General features: G+C 42.3%; 1 protein-coding gene across 1 annotated transcript in view; it reads right to left on the bottom strand.

The window, feature by feature from the left end:
* The window catches only part of LOC147679844 (calcium/calmodulin-dependent protein kinase type II subunit beta-like), an 820,445-nt gene that overhangs the window by 58,691 nt on the left and 744,093 nt on the right, over nucleotides 1-17,661 (bottom strand). Inside the window, exon 13 of the mRNA XM_086942481.1 lies at nucleotides 15,768-15,842. Within this exon, the coding sequence (XP_086798607.1) occupies nucleotides 15,768-15,842 (75 nt within the window). The remainder of the gene's footprint in view (nucleotides 1-15,767; nucleotides 15,843-17,661) is intronic.

Consider the following 17,661-nt stretch of genomic DNA (forward strand, 5'->3'; position numbering starts at 1 on the left):
AGTTTCCCGGCATCTCCTCCCCTAATTATTCATGGCCGGCCGCAGGCCGGCCTTACTTTCAGTTCCCTCCTGTATCAGTTTCCCTGACGTCACATTCCCAGCCCTGCCTCCACCGTTCCCTGCAAATGTTGCCCTGCTTGTTTAATATTTGTTGTGGTTTTAAGTCCATACTTTTGAGGGTGCCTGGGAAACTGCAAGATCCAGAGTACAAAGCGGTTTTGTTCTATTAGCACACAGATTGCTTTGAGCAGAGTCCAGGAAGTGGTAAGGAGACAGACTAGTGCTGTCTCTTCCCAAGACAAAAAGTTATTTAAAAAACGATTTTCACTTTCTGTGTTTACTGTCTATGCCTGTGGTTGTTACAGTTAAAAATTGTAGTTTTAGCCTGCCTGTAATTGCATATTTTATCTCCTGTGTTGTGTTTTAAATGTGTGGTTTTCCCTGCCCATGATTGCCTTCATTTAGTGTGTTGAATTGTGGGATTAGCAGTCCAATTTCTGTAGTTTGTCCCTCTCATTCCTTGGTGACAAATCTGTTTTCCCTCCAAATTTCTCCTTTGCTCTGTGCTTAGGCCTGTGTGCTGAAACAGTGCAGCCCCAGCCACCATTTTGTGTTCACAAGCCAGTGAGGCCAGCCCCCCTGCCCCCCCCCCCACCCCCAGCAACAGGGATTTTCTACATCAGAGGGTGCTTCTGTGAGCTGTTGAAACTGTATTTACTGGGGCCTGTGCACTTCGTTTTTTGGCCAGCAGGGGGAGTAAAGCTTTATCCAAACAGTATTGTTAGATTTCGAGTTAGTGAAGCCTTTACCTGCTGAAGTCCAAAGTTGTGGATTGAGCCTGTCTGTCTCCTAGGAGATTCTGAACAGGAGCAAGCAGCTTCCAACTCCCTGGCCAGCAAACCTTGTCTGAGGTTGCTGGGACCTTATATGGTGTGCTGATGGTTGGCACATGTGTACACTGATTGGTGGTTGTATCTGGTGTTTCTATTGGGTTAGGGTTAATGTCCTCATTGGCTGGGTATTTGAGGGTTCTGATTGGTTTCTCGGTCTGTGATTCAATCATTGCAGGGTTGGGACTAGGGCTAGGGTTCGGATTTCTATAGGAAGTAGGGACTAGGGCTTCCTATGTTATTGGTTGTTGGGAGTAGGGTGGGACTAGGGCTACGGTTAGACCTTTAATTGGAAGTAGCGATTTAGTGCTTCTGGTGTGATTGGTTTTTGGACCAGTTGTGGGACTAAGAGTAGGGTTAGGCTTTCTATTGGCAGTAGGGACTAGGGCTACTTGTACCATTGGCTGTTAGGGCTAGTGTTGTGATTGGATAGTGTTAGGGCTAGGGTTCCCATTGGCTGAAGGGGTCACCTGATTACTAGGGCTACAAAAAGGGCCAGGCTTAGGGCGTCTCAGCCCGGGCGTCAAGGCTAAGGGTGGAGAGGACAAGGGTAGTTGCCTGTTTGAGCCTGTTCGAGACTGGTCGGGACTAGGGCCAGAAATGCTGCCCTTTTTCTCTTAAAAAAAAAAAATAAAAAAAAATCCTTCACTCTTTTATCCCTCCACTATCCTTTTTCTATCAAAATTAACAGACTAACATGTTCACTTCTCAAATTCCATGTTCCATATTCAACTATACTAATATACTGCCCAAATAACTGAATAACATATCTATTACTCAAATTACTTCATATTCATACTAACTAATTTTCAACACTAATCCTTTATGGGTTCCGGAGTGGCGTGCTACTCGCCAAAAAAGCGCTTCAACACCCATCGGGGGTAACAAGTGCTATATGAATGCAAATCTTTCTTCCCTTTTATCCATCCTCTATCCTTCTCACGCCAAGTAACACACTAATATCCACCACTGAAATTACCTCATATTTCACCATATTAATTCACCACTAATCCTTTATAGGCTCCCTGAATAGCATGCGTCAACAAGCGAGCGATAAATAAATGCTAACCTTTGTCCTACTCTATCCTTCTGCTATCATTCCAAATCCAAATAACTGACTAACCTATCCACCACTTAAAATGTACTTGCATGTTTCACTATACTAATTCAAAACTAATCCTCTGTGGGTCCCGGAGTAGCGTGCTACCCGCCGAAAAAGCGCTTCGACGCCTCGTCAGGGGTAGTAAGCGCTATATAAATGCAATTACAATACAATACAATACAATGTCTATTGGAGTATCACATGCGGTTTTGTTCTATTAGCACGCAATGTCTATTGGAGTCTCACATTAGACGGAGCCACTTCGCTATGGCCGATCCGAGGTTCTGTTTTTGCCTCTGCCCTCTTGTGCCAAGAAGGACAGACATAGATTTTCAAACCTCACTGGCCCGTGTTTGTTTTACAGTGCCAAATTGTGCATCCTCCCCACTGATACACTTCTTTACGTGTTGCGATTAACTAACTATCTGATCGCAAACACGAGCACGCATGCGCGCATCCTCCTCACTGATGCACTTCCATGTACTTGCTGTGCTTCACCAACGTCGCAGGCCCCAGACAGCAGAGCTATCGCTAGACGCAGCCTACGTTGCACGATAAGTAGTTAAAGGAAAATTGTCCCCTTCCATCAGCTCTACTTGGGGCACAATCGCCCTCTCCCCACGCCCCTTTCCCCACCCCCTAGCCCCCGGTGCAACTACTGTACTTATTATAGCTAACCCTTGTGCATCACATCAGAGACACCAGATAGAGGGGTGTGAGGAAACGACCACTGCACTCCAGCGCGTGCTTCTGTGCAGCGCTTCCTTAGTACAACGATGAGTGAGTGACAGTGACCCCATGCTCTTCTTAGGAGAGACCCCCCTCCCCACCCCCCCACACACTGTCCCTACTCTTTCGCTTCAGAGGGGAGTTCTCTTGTTCTCTGAGTGGGCGCCGGGGTCCCTCACTGATACTACTAGCAAAGCTGGATGCTCCTCCCCTAATTATTCACTTTCCCGGCCGCTCACAGCACATCAAAGGGCTTCGCCCAGCGTGCGCTCTGCGGCTTCTCCTCCCCTATGCCTTTTCTTTCACACGCAGCCTCCTCTCGCCCCCTGCAACACTCCTGCCTCCCCCCTCACCCCTCACCCACTGTCTTCCTAGTTATTTCAACAATCCACCCTCTACTCAGCTCCCCTCTTGTTATATAGATTAATGTATCTTTCATGGAGCACTGCATTGTTCATCAGTGGCGACGAATTGCATGATCTTAGCCAATGCGACAGGAATACCAACAATTTGAAGAAGCTTGTGCTAGACTTCTGCTATTGTACAGTGCTCCCGATATCTAAATGCCCATCTTGTTTTTTTAGCCGACCTTCTTGTGGTCGGTAGGTGACGCCCAGTTTTAAGCAAGCGGACTGGAGTTTTCTGAGTGACGCTGACGCTCCATTTTGGCAGAGTTACTGATCGCATGGCAGGCACCTAAATACTGCTTCTGGCGATACGGTTAAATTAGTATGCTCATCCGTTTCACAAAATCAGCTTTATGATATTTGAATTCTTAGCATGGAAATATTGCTGGAAGCTATGTTGTAACGCAATTAGGATGTGGCTTTAAGGGCTGGAGGGCCGTCTCGGAAGGTGGGGAACAACTTTAGAGTCTGGCATAAGGCTAATGTTTGAACATCCTGTGATTCTGGGTAGATCAATTAATTTCCCAATGCCCAAAAATGTGTCCGCCTGTAACGAAACTGGTGCTCGAGTAAAGCGCTCTGATGCCTTCAAGTTCACGCTGTAGAAAACCGCAAAAAAATGCACATCAGAAACAGAGCACTTTAAGTGCATCTTTTCCATCAGTAGAAATGAGGCATTTGCCGCAGTGAACAACAAGCACTGGCGTTGCCAATAGGTCTCGCAGTAGGAAAGTTGGAGCTATTACAATTGCAAATAACAATGCCTTTTTTTGTTTTCATTTAGAAAACATAAAGGGCTTTGTCATTTACAAAACCAATAGCTCCAACTTTCCTACTGCGAGACCTATTGGCAACGCCAGTGCTTGTTTTAAGGTGTCACTGTGTGTTTCTCAGGGCCCTGTCCTTTTGGGCCTGAAAACGTTACAGCCTTGATGATGGTCTCTCGGACTGTTAAGCCATCTGAGACCGAAACGTCAACAGTGCATCCACACTAAGTCTCAAGAAGCAACTAAAATAATTTACAAACATACTTTCAATGGTGAACGTATTTTAGTCAGAAAGTCTGCATTATGTTAGGTGGATATAGAGATCTCGGTTGATCAAGATAACACGTAGGAGAATTTGATTTGAAGCTAGAGGTTGGTTGTGTTTTTCACAATGATTAATTAGGGACCCTGACTTAACATTGTTAGACTTGATCATATGTAATACATAGATATATGATTTCAAATTTAAATGACTAACATCAGTAATGTATGCTTATTTGTTGTCAGGGTCATAAAAGAAAATATTTTTTAAGAATTTGGCACGCCTTATCATTACCATTTGATGTTTCATTCCATAGAAGTTGGATTACTATATTAACTGGATTCTGAATACGTATAAATGACTCCTTCAGGCGCCCTTTCCTTTGTGTCTGTTTGGATGAGGATATATGTTCTCAAACAATGGATTATGGCTCCAAACTCTGCAACACCCACAATTGAAGCAGACCCACCAAGACTTGTTAACTCTCACCCTCATTGTCAAAAGTTTAGATGACCGAGTTAGAGGAGAACACATGGGTGACTTCTCAAGATAAACAAAGATACCATATTTGGATGAAGAAGGTTAAGTAAAATTAGAAATGGTCCTTACCATACTTATTCTGAAACCTCTGCTCCACAAACTATTCTGAACTACTCTATTTTGGAAACTTTGAGCCCATCAATTAGAACAGACACGGTTTGCCTGTATTATGTTATGTGACTATACTTAAACATCCTTTGTGCATAGTTCTATTCTTATAATGTCGCTTTGCTGCCTAACATTCAGTTCCAATAAAGAAGAGGTAGATTCAACCTCAAATGCATATCTGAACAGGAACTTGAAGGTGGCTATTGTCAGTGCAAACGACCCAGTGAATTAGGACTGCTCGAGTTTCGGTACTAAAGTGTGTTGTATCCCCTTAAATTGTCCTCCTCCTCCTCCTTTACAGAGCCAGGTCTTTTGAATAGAATATGAAGAACAAAGGACTGGGATTTGATGACAAAATGTTGTTCATGTTAGGTTTCAGGTTCGTAATTTGACTAAATTAAGCCTCCACTCTGAAACCTGGATCCAGAGCAGAGGTGCTCATAGAATTTTGAGTAGCATATCTAATGTGACTGCCTTCACGCCGCCTTCTGTGATCAAACTTGAGGTAAGCCCCACTTGTTGTCTTAGCTTTATTTGAAAGATTGGGAGTGTCTTCTGGAAAAAGTACTCTTGGCTACTAAAGCACTGAAAAGAGAAAGCCATGATCCTTGGAGTGATGAACGATAGAAGATTCAAACTGGCCCTCTAATGGATCAGTTTTGGCATTTGAGTTTAGGTGCCATCTTAAACTTTAGTACCTTGGTAAATTGGCTCTTTAAAAAAAAGAAATCTAGGAGTGTGCGGGAGTCTCCAGCTGTTTTACACATGTAACATTGGTAGAATCCAACTTCTGACCCCAGGGCGCTGCTAAGAAATGTTCTCTTCCTCTGAGAGGTTGAAAATTGTGAGAGTCTTTAATAGAGAGCAATATTTTTGAGTTTGTGGCTGAGGCAAAAGGATACTGGATGGATTGTGAGGAAAGTACCTCATGATCACTGTAGCGTATTTTGGCCCCCAAGTTACACCACAATCAATTGGCTGATTCTCACTGCCTCATAATAAACATCTCACTTCTTACTCTCTTTGTAGCTTGCTTAATTTTTTGATAAAACATGACTCAATATTTATCTAGAGAAGCTATGCAGGAATAGAATTTAATTATGAAGACTCAATAAACTAAGAAATACCATCACCACGTTCTTTAGTTGTCTAAAGAATGTTCCTATGTCAGCTGGTAAGTCTATTACTACTTCACCTCTATCACTGTAATTCTTCACTTACAGACATCAAAATAGGACAAGTGGGACCATGTTCCTTCAAAAAGGTGTAACCATTTATTAATCCAAGGAACCCTTTAATAAATGGATAATTTGAGAAGGTGATATGAGCAGAAACAAAAGTTGGATAACAGTTCTAGCATCTCTTAGGGCATGAAACACTTTTGAGTGCAAATAAATAAGCTCCTTGTTAAAAAAAAAATCTGAAGAGCTGATTAAGTAGAACCTCTTGGTGTCATGAGGTCCTCACAATAACGAGCAACGAGCCTGGGTGCAGCTTTCCTTTATAGCGAAGCCACCCAAGATGGCTCCAACAGGCTCATGAGCATTGCACTTACAGGACTGTGTGGCACTCAAAGGAGCATTTACATACTGACGGAAGAATGTAGGTGCAATGCCAGAGAGGAGGACCTGAAACGACCATGGTCCTGACACCTAGTGACACTCAAGATATTAAGATGAAAGTCTTGAAATCTGAATACCCCACCAAAGTAAGGGTTATAAGGATGCAGTGAGATCAATGGCTATTGAGGTAAAAAGAAAACATTAGAAATGCAAGCCCAGAGTGCTCTATCAGAGCCTGTTACTAGGCCCAGTTCTTTCCAAAGTGACCTGGACTACTTACTGTCATGAAAACGAAGACTGGAAAGCTATGCTACACTTTAGTAAGCTGATGTCAGAGATTCATGGTCTGTGGACAGTTCAACGTACCTTTCTAAGGTAATCTATATAACTGGAGGAGGCTCCTGAATTGTATTTGAGAAGGCTGGCTCAATGCCAGACTTTCAGGAAATTCACATAAAATACATTTTCATAAATTTGGGTACAGATTACAATTTGTTCAGATTGATGGGAGACATTCACCACAAGTGGGGGGTGAGATGTTTAACACTAGTTTTCAGCTTGGAAAGGCGGTATACAAATTAAAATGGTTTAACCAAATCCTGCATATTTTGACTTTTATTAGCCTTGTCCCCATATAAACTTCTGAACGCTGATCTGCCTGAATCTGTCAAATGAAAACAGCGGGTGTGATAAGTATCAGACAACTTTGAATTCTGATCAGGACGTTTCCTTCAAGATGGCTGGCTACATATATATAATCTTTGCTGGCTCTAGCAACATGGCAACTATCCCTCAATACTCAGTTTGGAATTCTTGTAGCTGAAATTCTGGTTTAAAAGTGAAGGGAATTTCTCTTTCAGTTTACAATCAGGGCCTACCTTTGAAAGGAACACATTTACAAAGTCAGTTACTCACTAGAATACGCTAGAACCTATGTGGGTCTGCTTCTTTGAAAGCTGTTGAGATGCCACTTTAAAAACATAACCAATGGACTCATATTAAAAAAATATTTGAAAATGTTCAAATGTCCGTGACATGCAGAGACAAAACTTTCTCCATGCTAGGGACATTTGTCTTTTGCTTTGCAAGAATAAGGCCCCTTTTCAACAAGGTGGCCAGCTCAGCATTCAGCCGTAATTAAAGTGCATTGATCACACCAGTGGATGCACTTTCAATACAAAGATGCCCGACAGATGTCAAATCACAGCTGCGCATAATTGGAGACGTTAGATGAGGCCTTGGCTTTCGCTCACCAGACAGACTCCAAAGAATAAATGAGGCTGAAAGGCCATAGTGAAACAGTATAACCATACTAGACCAATAGCCAACAATATTTTTTAATCTGTTGAGGACCAATCCCACACAGTTGGTCTGGTGAGGTAAGACACCGACTTGAAAAGTCATAACTACATCCCCTGCATGTACCAAGTGATACCATGTACAGTATGGGCCAGCCCAATGTCACCTGGACAGTCAGCTCACTACTTTACAATTGCTTCAGTAGACAGCTGAGAGATACCCAGCTGGTTTGGAACAATTAGAAAAGAAATGGATGTACTGGGAAGTAAGGAAGTTTAAGATAGAACCATGCAAGATCTATCCAGCTGACACAATATGCATCATAGCTTTACGCAACATAGCTCTCGCACTGACCCAAGTATTCTAAAATATTGGGGAGGTGAAGAAGCTCAATTGACAAAGATGGGTGCTCAGCTGAATTCGGATGCAGCTTTTGCTTCACAAACAAGTTCAGCACACAAAGTAGACAGTCCAAACTGTAGGCAATAAACACCAACAATATAAGTACAGCCAAAGGTGTGATTAAAAGTAGGTGTGATTAAAAGTAGGAGTAATAAGCAGGGCAAATCCCCATTCTTGTCAGTTCTGATTTTCAATAAATGCACCAACAATCCCTTACATGTTTTAATATCTGGCTCTCCTTTTGGCTGCTTTACACCAGTGGTTAGCTCTGCCCAAAAGTTTTCTAGATTGTTAAAGGGGAGCTATCATGCTCAAACACGCCTTTTCTTTTGAGAAGCTATTTTGCGGATCTAACATTTTAAAGTTTATTTTTTATATGAATTAACCATTATTGTATTTAAGTTTTTTATTTTCATATCTCTTCAAATCAAAAAAGTAGGAATATGAGCGGCACATAGCCATCTTGAACAAGCAGCTGCATTTGATGGTTAAAAGCCCAATAAGTGCAAGACTCAAGTGCTGGGGTACAAAATGACATTTTAGCAGGACAATGAGGATTCTCAGTCTATATCCATTCAAACTACATTAGTCACTGGTTCAGCATGCTGTCTACAAAGGTATTTTCTCCAACCATTAAATACTGAGAATGTTCTCCGAGGAAGAAGAAAAGGTTACTTACTTGTAATCTAGGGTCTGCATCGCAGGTGTTCTCACTGAAGTCAAAAACATAGAATAGTACTGTCTGCACGAGACCCTGGGACACTATGTACATATATATACAATAATGTATGCATATATACATTTTCTGATGTTGGAAGTAGACACTCCAATATCCAACAGTCCGGTGGCACATATAAAAGGCAAGCTTTAATTGTACTTTTCTCTAGAAAACGACAGCAGTGTCAATGAAATATAAACTACATTGGAGCATTTATATAGAATTGTGCTATATAGTGAATAACTTGAAATGTCAGCTCTAACTATGAAGAAAAATGAAGGGGAAGGTACCCAACAGGCCAAAGGTGCATTACCTGCACTCAGCAAACACTGACATTAAGAAAAGGCAGCAGTCTCCATTGCCCAGCACGCACTGTACTGGCAGCTTGTCTCAGAGCTTACGTTATTTTTGAACTGGAGAATATAAAATGCTAGGGGTTGATGGATGGGTGACAGAACGAATAATTTAAATTGACAGCCTGGGAGGAGGGAGAGTGGTTTATGAATTCCGTGAAAATATCTATGATGCAGGACCACGATTACAAGTTTTAATAAAATTGCATCGTAGGATTCTCACTGATAGTCAAACATAGAATAGAGTAGCCAGCATATCCCCACTACGAGGTTGTCAATGAAAATTAAAAGAAAAAGAGAAATAAGACAGTCTGCAATTAAGGCATGCAGCATATATGTGAGCAGCTCTGAGTGTGCTGGCCAACCGGATTACATAGTGTAGCCAGAACCACCAATATATCACCTCAAGAAATTTCATCAAGACAGTAATGTCTAGTGAAAGTATGAATAGATTTCTAGGTTGCTGCCTTACATATCTATTAGAGGGACATCCCTAACCCAAGCGGTGGATGCTGCTTTTCCTCTCATGGAATGAACTCCGAGTCTATCAGGTTTGTTTGCTGGAGGGTAAAAACATGTTATCCAGGCTACAATCCATAGACAAATACTCTGTTTGGAGGATGCTAATCCTGTTCGTAATGGACAATAATTTACAAATAAGGAAGCCCTTTTTTTCTGGTGATTTTGGTATTTTCTAGATAATACTTTAGAACTCTTTTTGATTTAGGGAATGTAAAGATCTCTCTGCTAGTAATGATGGACTGGAGAAAAATAATGGGGGAAGAATAGTTTGACTGATCTAGAAATGTGATTTGACCTTAGGTAGGAAAGAAGGATGTGTGCTTAAAAGTGTCCTATTGTGATGGAAAATTAAGTAAGGTTCAATAGCAGATAAAGTCTGTAACCTACTAAGTAATGGCAACAGGGAAAGCAGCTTTCCACAAACGATGCTGCAATGTAGTCTTATGCATAGGCTCAAAGGAAGTAGCAATATATTTAGAGAGAAACACATTTAACTCCCAATGGGAAGCAGGCTTTTTTTGACTGGAAAGTAAGTGTTCTTTATTCCTTCCAAGAAGTCTTTGATTATTGGGATCAGTTTGGGCTTTTGCAATATGCCATGGAGAGAGCTATATGTATTTTAATCAAAGAAAACTAGAGCTTGGAATGAAACAACAAGTAAGGAAGGATAATGTGTTTCTTGCATCATAAAGTGGCTCATAACGTCTGGTGGTAAATTTAAGTGTCCATACTTTACGGCATCAGGAGCAATGCTGCCAAATTCAAGTATTGTATGTTAGGGAGGAGAATCTTACCTTTCTTTCCGGACAATACAAAATGAAGTTGAGTTTCATGGTCATTTTGTGTGGGGCATGAGTGGCCGGTATACTAGCCCTTGAAAGAGCATTGCCTTGGCCACTCCAGAGCTATTAGGATCACGGTCGAGTAAGACTGTTTGAACTTGATAATTACTGACAGTATCCGCGGTATTGGGGGAATAGCATATATAAGTCTGTTCTATCAAGTCACCTATAGAGTGCTGCCCATCGACTGTGGGTCCCACATGCTGGATCCATAGATTGGGCATTTAGTATTTTGGTTCAAGACTAACAAGTCTTATCAGTGGAAGACCCCAATCTTAAAAGACAGAATCTTAGATACTGTTGTCAAGCTCCCACTCATGATTTCGTAGAAGCACCTGCTGCGTAGATCAGCCTGATGGTTTTGTAGACCTGGAAGGTGCAGAGTTTGAAGAGATAAATAGCTAGCAACCAATGCCAAATTACTTGGTTTTTTAAGATAGAGGATTTTTTTTATCTTGATCCTCATTGCTTGTTTAAACAGTACATGGTGGTGGTACTGTCCAGTTGTACTAGAACTTTGTTTGTGGATAGAGCTGGAAGGAAGGCACAGAGAGTAAGTGAACTGCTCTGAGCTCAAGATTATTGATGTGGTATAGTTGTTGTTTGGGAGACCACAGACCCTGAATTTTAAGACCGTTGAGGTGTGTCCCCCATCTGTTGAGAGAAATGTTTGTCAAAAGAGTCTGAGTGGGAATATCTTGATTAATAGGAACTTCTTTGGGTAGATTCTGCTTGATGAGCCACCACTGAAAGGACTGCTAAGCCTGCTGAGTCAAGGATAATCTGTCTTCCCAATCGCTGTGATGTTACAAGCATTACTCTTCTAAGCATTGTTGTTGTGATTTCTTGGGGGGGGGGGGGGGGGGGGATAGGGAGCTATGGAAATGGAAGCAGCCATGAATTCTAGGAGAGATGAAACTTCTCTCACTGATGGCTTTGTGGTGCGTAGTAACTGGTGAACTTTCTGAGAAATGGCACACACTCTGGCCTCTGAAAGAAACACTTCTTCTCTGATGGTGTTTAGAGATGCTCCTAAGTAATCCAGAGTATGAACTGGAGACATGATCAAGTTTTATGGATCCATACAAGGACCTAGTCTGTCTGATAATGCAACTGTGAAGTCAAAATCCTTTTGTACCCGACATGCCATGTAAGCTTTTATCTGCCAATCATCTAAATATGGGTAGACTTAAATGTAGTTTTTGCAAAGGTATGCTGTGACTACTGCTGTGCATTTTGAAAATCTTCTAGGGGCTGATTTGAGGTAGTACTTTGAATTAGTATTGAGTTTAGCCAACAAGGATGTGGAGACATTTCCTGTGCTTTTTCTCTACTGAAATGTGAAACTCCCTTCATGAGTTGAGCATAGATCGGATGTAGTTCCAGCAACTTGAACTTCTCCTTTTTATGTATTTGTTGGCTTGTCTCCGGTATAGAATGGGTCTGAATTCTTCCTAAGGGACTTTTAGGGAATCAAAAAATATCCTGAATAGACACCATTCTCACTTCCTGATACAGAAACCAGTTCTAGTGCTTGTTTTTGGTGTACAGTTGTAATTTGCAACCAAAGCTTAGAGAGCTGATCGTGTGGTGCTTGTTTCTGTTGAACTGTGGGCAGTGGAGACTTGAATTGGATGTCTTAGGCTTTCTGGATAATTTTTAAGAACCAGTTGATGGTTGTAATCACTTTCTTTTAGGTTTTTAGATACACTCCCTCTCACTGGAGAGTCGAACAGAGTATATGCAGTGTTCTATTTTTGTTATTGTTATGGGAGCATGATTTCACTGGAGTAGAATCTCTGTAAAAATGTTATGGCTTTGGTCCATGGTCCCTTGTAGGTCTACGAGATATTGGGGCTGGTGATGTGTTTGTTGCCCCGAGACTGGGTGAAGGATTCAGGAGGACCCTTGAAGGGATACTGTGACGTGGTCTGGTGTCTCCATCTTAGAACTGTGCACAGCAAAATACCTTCTTTTCCACTAGGCCCACAGCTAATAGTTTCAGAGTCCTTTTCATTCTTTTCCATTTCTTTGTCAGTGTGAGAGCTGAAGAGCATACGGGCTGAAAAAAGTATGTTAATTTTTTTTTATTGTGCATATGGCTTCGGTGATGGTAGACGAAGCCATGATGCTCAAGGTAAAGCAATGCCACAGCCGAATGTAGTCATGGTAGATCTGCTGTGTCAATGGTTGCACTTATGAACTGGTTACAGAAAATTTGTATGCCACTTAAAACTTCGTGGACTCTTGTTTTCCATCTCTTGATGGCATTGTCTGCTCTTTTCTGCAGGTATGACAAAGCACTATGGAAATCCGTGCTTCTTTTTGCAGAGTAAATAGCCGATTTAAGGGCTATTGCTGCTGAACCGCAAACCTTCCTACCCACAGCATCCATCTTCTTCCTTTCACTAGTGGCACGGATGTCTCTGGTGCCAAATTATACTTCCTTTGTGCTGCAGAGACTATCACCAAGTGTGGTTTTGGTTCCTGGCAGAGAAATACAGGATCTTGTTGGACAAGTTTGTATTTTTTAAGGAAACACGTAATAGACAATTTTAAAGTGGCTAAAGTAAAAAATATATTTTCTGCAAGATCTGTGAAGCTTGGAACCAGTGGTAGTGTTGGTTTCGGAGAAGCACAGGATTGCAGTGTCTCTATTACAACGTATACAGTCACATGGGGAACATCTATTTGTATGCTGAGCTTTGCCGCAGCTCTAACAAAAATATCCTGGATTGTCAGAATGTCATCCACTAGGAATGATCTTAATCGAGAGGCATAGGCAATGATGACCCTGTTGCGTTGCCTCTTCATGCACTTGGAGTTATAGGATGTTCTCCGTCTGTCTGTAGTACATGATGAACAAGGTGTTGTTGGTTCAGAAAGTCTTGCTACCATTGAAAATTCATGTGGTAAAAGTGGGTCTGGCATTATTAATGCCAGAGGAGAGAGGATATGGTACTGGAGTTTTTGGAAGAGGTGATAGGGTCAGCAGCTGTAAAGGCTCTTGTACCGGGTCCTCTGCAGGAATGATATATCTTGGTCTGGGGTAGTAAAAAAGGTGAATCCATAGGGATGACTGCATCAGAATGAGCAGATAAGGTGGGTTGAGCCTATACAGTGCCTCAACATCGATTATTCTTTAGATTGATCTTCTCGTCCTCAATCTTATGATGGACTCCGGTGTCATGGTCATTCTGGGTGCCAATATGTGATTACCTGAGGCTGAAGATGGCACAGTGGAGTGTGCTAGTGTAGATTGCTGATGTCATGGAGTTGTCGCTGTTGAAGGTCTATGATGTGAGGATTTCATGACTTGTCTACTTGTCTAGTTGCTGATATTGTAACCTATGTTGTCAAAGGAGTCGTTCTTGTCATTGATGGACTAGAGGTCAATGGAAATGATACCAAGGAGGTGGTGATCGGTACCTGGGCTATAGATGTCGATGCAGCTGGAACCGTAGAGGTTCTCGAAGATGGACACATTGGCGCTGATGGTTTCAACGCTGACTGGTGCTCTTGAGAGGTGCAGGGGCGTCTGGAGCAATGGTGGTGATGGTTCTAGTGTTTTCCATCCTGGATCTACCTCTATGGGTGTCCATTTCATGGGAGGAACCTGGTGCAGTTGAGGAAGCCCTCTCTTTTCTGTTTTTAGCTTATCTCTTCCGCTTTATGTTGTTCTAGTGTGCCCCTCAACGTATTCCTGCTTTATCTTTAAGGGCCCTTCTTGTAATTTTCTTCACAACAGGGACAGTCTTTAACAAAATGAGAAGCAGGAAGGCATATAAGACACAGCTCATGTGGATCGGAAGCTGGGTAATGGAAGCTGCTGTCTTTTTAATTTTATTTTTTAGGTTATTTCACTAAATAGATCATTTATACACAAAATGTGGAAATATGGATTATATTTTATTTACAATGCTGTCGTTTTACACAGAATAATGGAGCTAACTTGCCTGTCAAAGTTTCAATTCAATTCAACATCAAGATGGATATAGATACTCACACACTGGCAGACTATTCTACGTTTATGATTATCAGTGAAAATCTTACGATGAAGAAGGGAGACTTCCTGTCAAAGTGTGATCTTCAATTCCAACGAGTGAATCAGACGTGCAGTGGGCAAATCCAACAATCCACCACCAGTGCCATGAGGTTTTGTAGAGACATTTTCATACACAGCATTTCACTGGCAGGAGCTAAAGTGCTTGGGTTCCCAGAGCTTTAACTGTTTCTCTCATCAGCAGCCTGTTCATGCCACTTCTCAAGAATAGATGACTTTAACTTGTACCTAGAACAAACTAAGGAGTTCCTCAAGATGGTGTTGAACAGGATTTCTTTTACTGCTTGGTTTAAAAACTTCTAAAAGTAATCATAATGCACAAGAGAGTTCTACTTTTAAGATGGGGTGGGAGTTCAAGTGAGTAAAATATCTTCTTTTAAGAGAAAGAGGCTTTCCAAGCAGGATATCTCCCATTTCCGGTCTGAAGAACAAGGGAAGCACAAAAAACGGTGTTGTGTTTGCTTCGTCAGAGGTGACTCCTCTTGCTGGCGCCATGCAGGAACACGCCATTGACTGCATGCAGCGAGAGAATACACACACACGCAGGAGCAAGGAGCCTAGCTGTTAGTAAAAAGAGCGAAGTAAACCAGGCAGAGCCCCAGGACATGCAGCAAGGCTTAACAGATCCCATGCAGTGCCAACAGCTCATCCCACAGGCAAAGAGATAAGAACGAGGGTGGGCGACAGGCGAGGGTAGGACATAGCAGCAGGAATAGCGCAAGAGAAGGCACACTTGGCAATGGAGGTGGCAGAGACTTTCACCCTCATGGTGTAAATGTGCACGGGGTGAGCGAACAATACAGAAACTACTGCAGAAGCGTGCGAAATATCTTTTTCAAAATGTCGATACTGGGTCCCAGACATGGGCCAATACCAGTTATTTAAGATCTAGCAATATATATACAGGCCCTGTCTGCTACAGGTTTGCCACAACTTCTTTGCTTGCTTGTGATTATTAACCAACCCATGCCTGGCCTCCTCATTCTTTGCAGCATTTCTCCAATTACTGATGCTTAACTGTCCTTTGCAAGTAGGAAAGCACTAACTGGACAGGACATGATCAGGTCCACAGCACCGGGATCAACACTCATTTGTGGTGTGAAGGGAGGTGAGGGGAGGGTCACATGCGAACTGCAGTCCAAGAAAGAGGGAGCAAACCGAGTAAGAAGAGGGAGAGAAGGTCCCTTCAGGACACATCTACCTTGTTCCACCAACCCCAAGCTGCTGCCGGAGGAAGCGGCCGTCATGGTGGCCGGAGCTGTGGTCTGTCTGCCCACTGTAGGAACCACGTGAGGACATGACGGACAGCAAACGGAGAACAGGGGAGGGGAAAGGAAACACATGAGCAAGTCAAAAGAAACAGAGGAAGTGGGGTAGGGTAAAAGGAAAAGGAGAGATAGAAACAGTGAAGAGAAGGATGGTGTAAAAAGGTGGTGGGAGAAAAGTAAACAAAAGAATGGTCAGACGTGAGGGCGATAGACACGGAGGCAAAGGTGAGAAGGAAGGAAACCAGAGGTAGATATAAGGAGGGTGTGGGAAAGAAAATAGGAGATAAGGAGTGAAATAGAAAAAGAGGTGAAAAGAGAACAAGAGAGAATTAGAAAAAGTTGAGCCACAAGGAAAGAAGCGTAGAGAAAGATGGTGCGAAATAAGTATAGGGGAGGAATTATTGTGAATGGAGAAAAGAAAGAAGGAAAAGAGCAAATGATGGAGACAAAGTTCAGGAGCATGAATGAAAATGAAAGAAAGACGGAGGATGGAATGAAGGAGTATTAAAAAAAGAACAGTAAATAAACAAATTGTGAAAAGGAGGGGGAGTCATAGATATACGAAGAAACGTGGAGGGAAAGACAAGGAAACAAAAGAAACAAAGGAAGCAGAAAAAAAAGATTAGAAACTCAAGTGAGATAAAGAGCTGGAGGCTACCGCCCAAGAGCACGTGTGCATTGATCACACAACGCAGACAATAAACAAAATTACCTTCATGGTGACTCTGGAACTCTTATTATTCACTTCTTCCTTCACAACAGGATGAAAAAGGCAAGCAGGCATGGCATGAAGAAGAGTTTCCAAAAGCGGCTATCATCTTAAAGAATTTGATAGGGACACACGAGCACACATCTTACCGCTCCTATGGACATACCAATACCCCTTGTTCCTTTGCATTGAGATATATACGTTTGAAGCAAGGGATATGCTCTTGGAGGATGGTTGGGGGTGTTGCGAAAGGGGGAAATCACTGGAGAGGACCAATATCAGAATCGCCCTATAGATATTTTATTTACGCTGTTGGGGTGGCCCCTTTCCTTCGTATTGGATTTTGAACCTGATTAAATAGTTAGTGGCACAGCAAAGAGGAGCGAGCCCTCGTACGCTTACAAATTTGCATACCTTTTGGACGCTATATTTAATTAATGCACATGAAAAATATGGCTCATGCTCTACATTGCTGCCATACAAATTTCAAGGGCACACCTTCCTAGAAAACCATCAATGATACCTTTGCTCTTTGAATGGGCATAAAGTCTTTGAAGTACCGACATTCCACCAATTTTTTACATCTGGAACCGGTGCTGTTTGCTTTGTAGCAGCCGCTTTAGGTGATGAAGACATGAAATGAACATCCGAAAGGATGTCTTTTCTAAATGAAACTTTGGAGCACAGCTTGAGCAACATCGCTTTATGTGAATAAGCAACAGACCTTTGCCTAAAAGCTGGCAGAATTATTTCAAGAACACATGCCCTCTCTCCTCATCCTCACTAGAACGGACAGGACCTATTCTGCTTCCAAAACATCTTGTTACTAGAACAAATGTTACGAGAACAAATGTTGTTCCCAGAACCCAAGTTGTAACCAGAACAATTCGATCAGACCACAAAGAAATGCACACAGCGTGTATACCTTGACCACTCAAGATCCAGTGGAGTCATCTGAGTGCTCACTGAGCTCCCACTGACTCTAGCCTTCTAAATATTCCTGTCATTTACGAACGTTCATTCCATCACGAAGACCGCTTCACAGAGAAGAGATCCTCCAATCAAACCCCTACTGGGAAACAGTCTTCTTCACTCCTCACACCAACATCAGAATAATC

Source organism: Lissotriton vulgaris, chromosome 11 (genome assembly GCF_964263255.1).
Source record: "Lissotriton vulgaris chromosome 11, aLisVul1.2, whole genome shotgun sequence".
Taxonomy (NCBI): Eukaryota; Metazoa; Chordata; class Amphibia; order Caudata; family Salamandridae; genus Lissotriton; species Lissotriton vulgaris.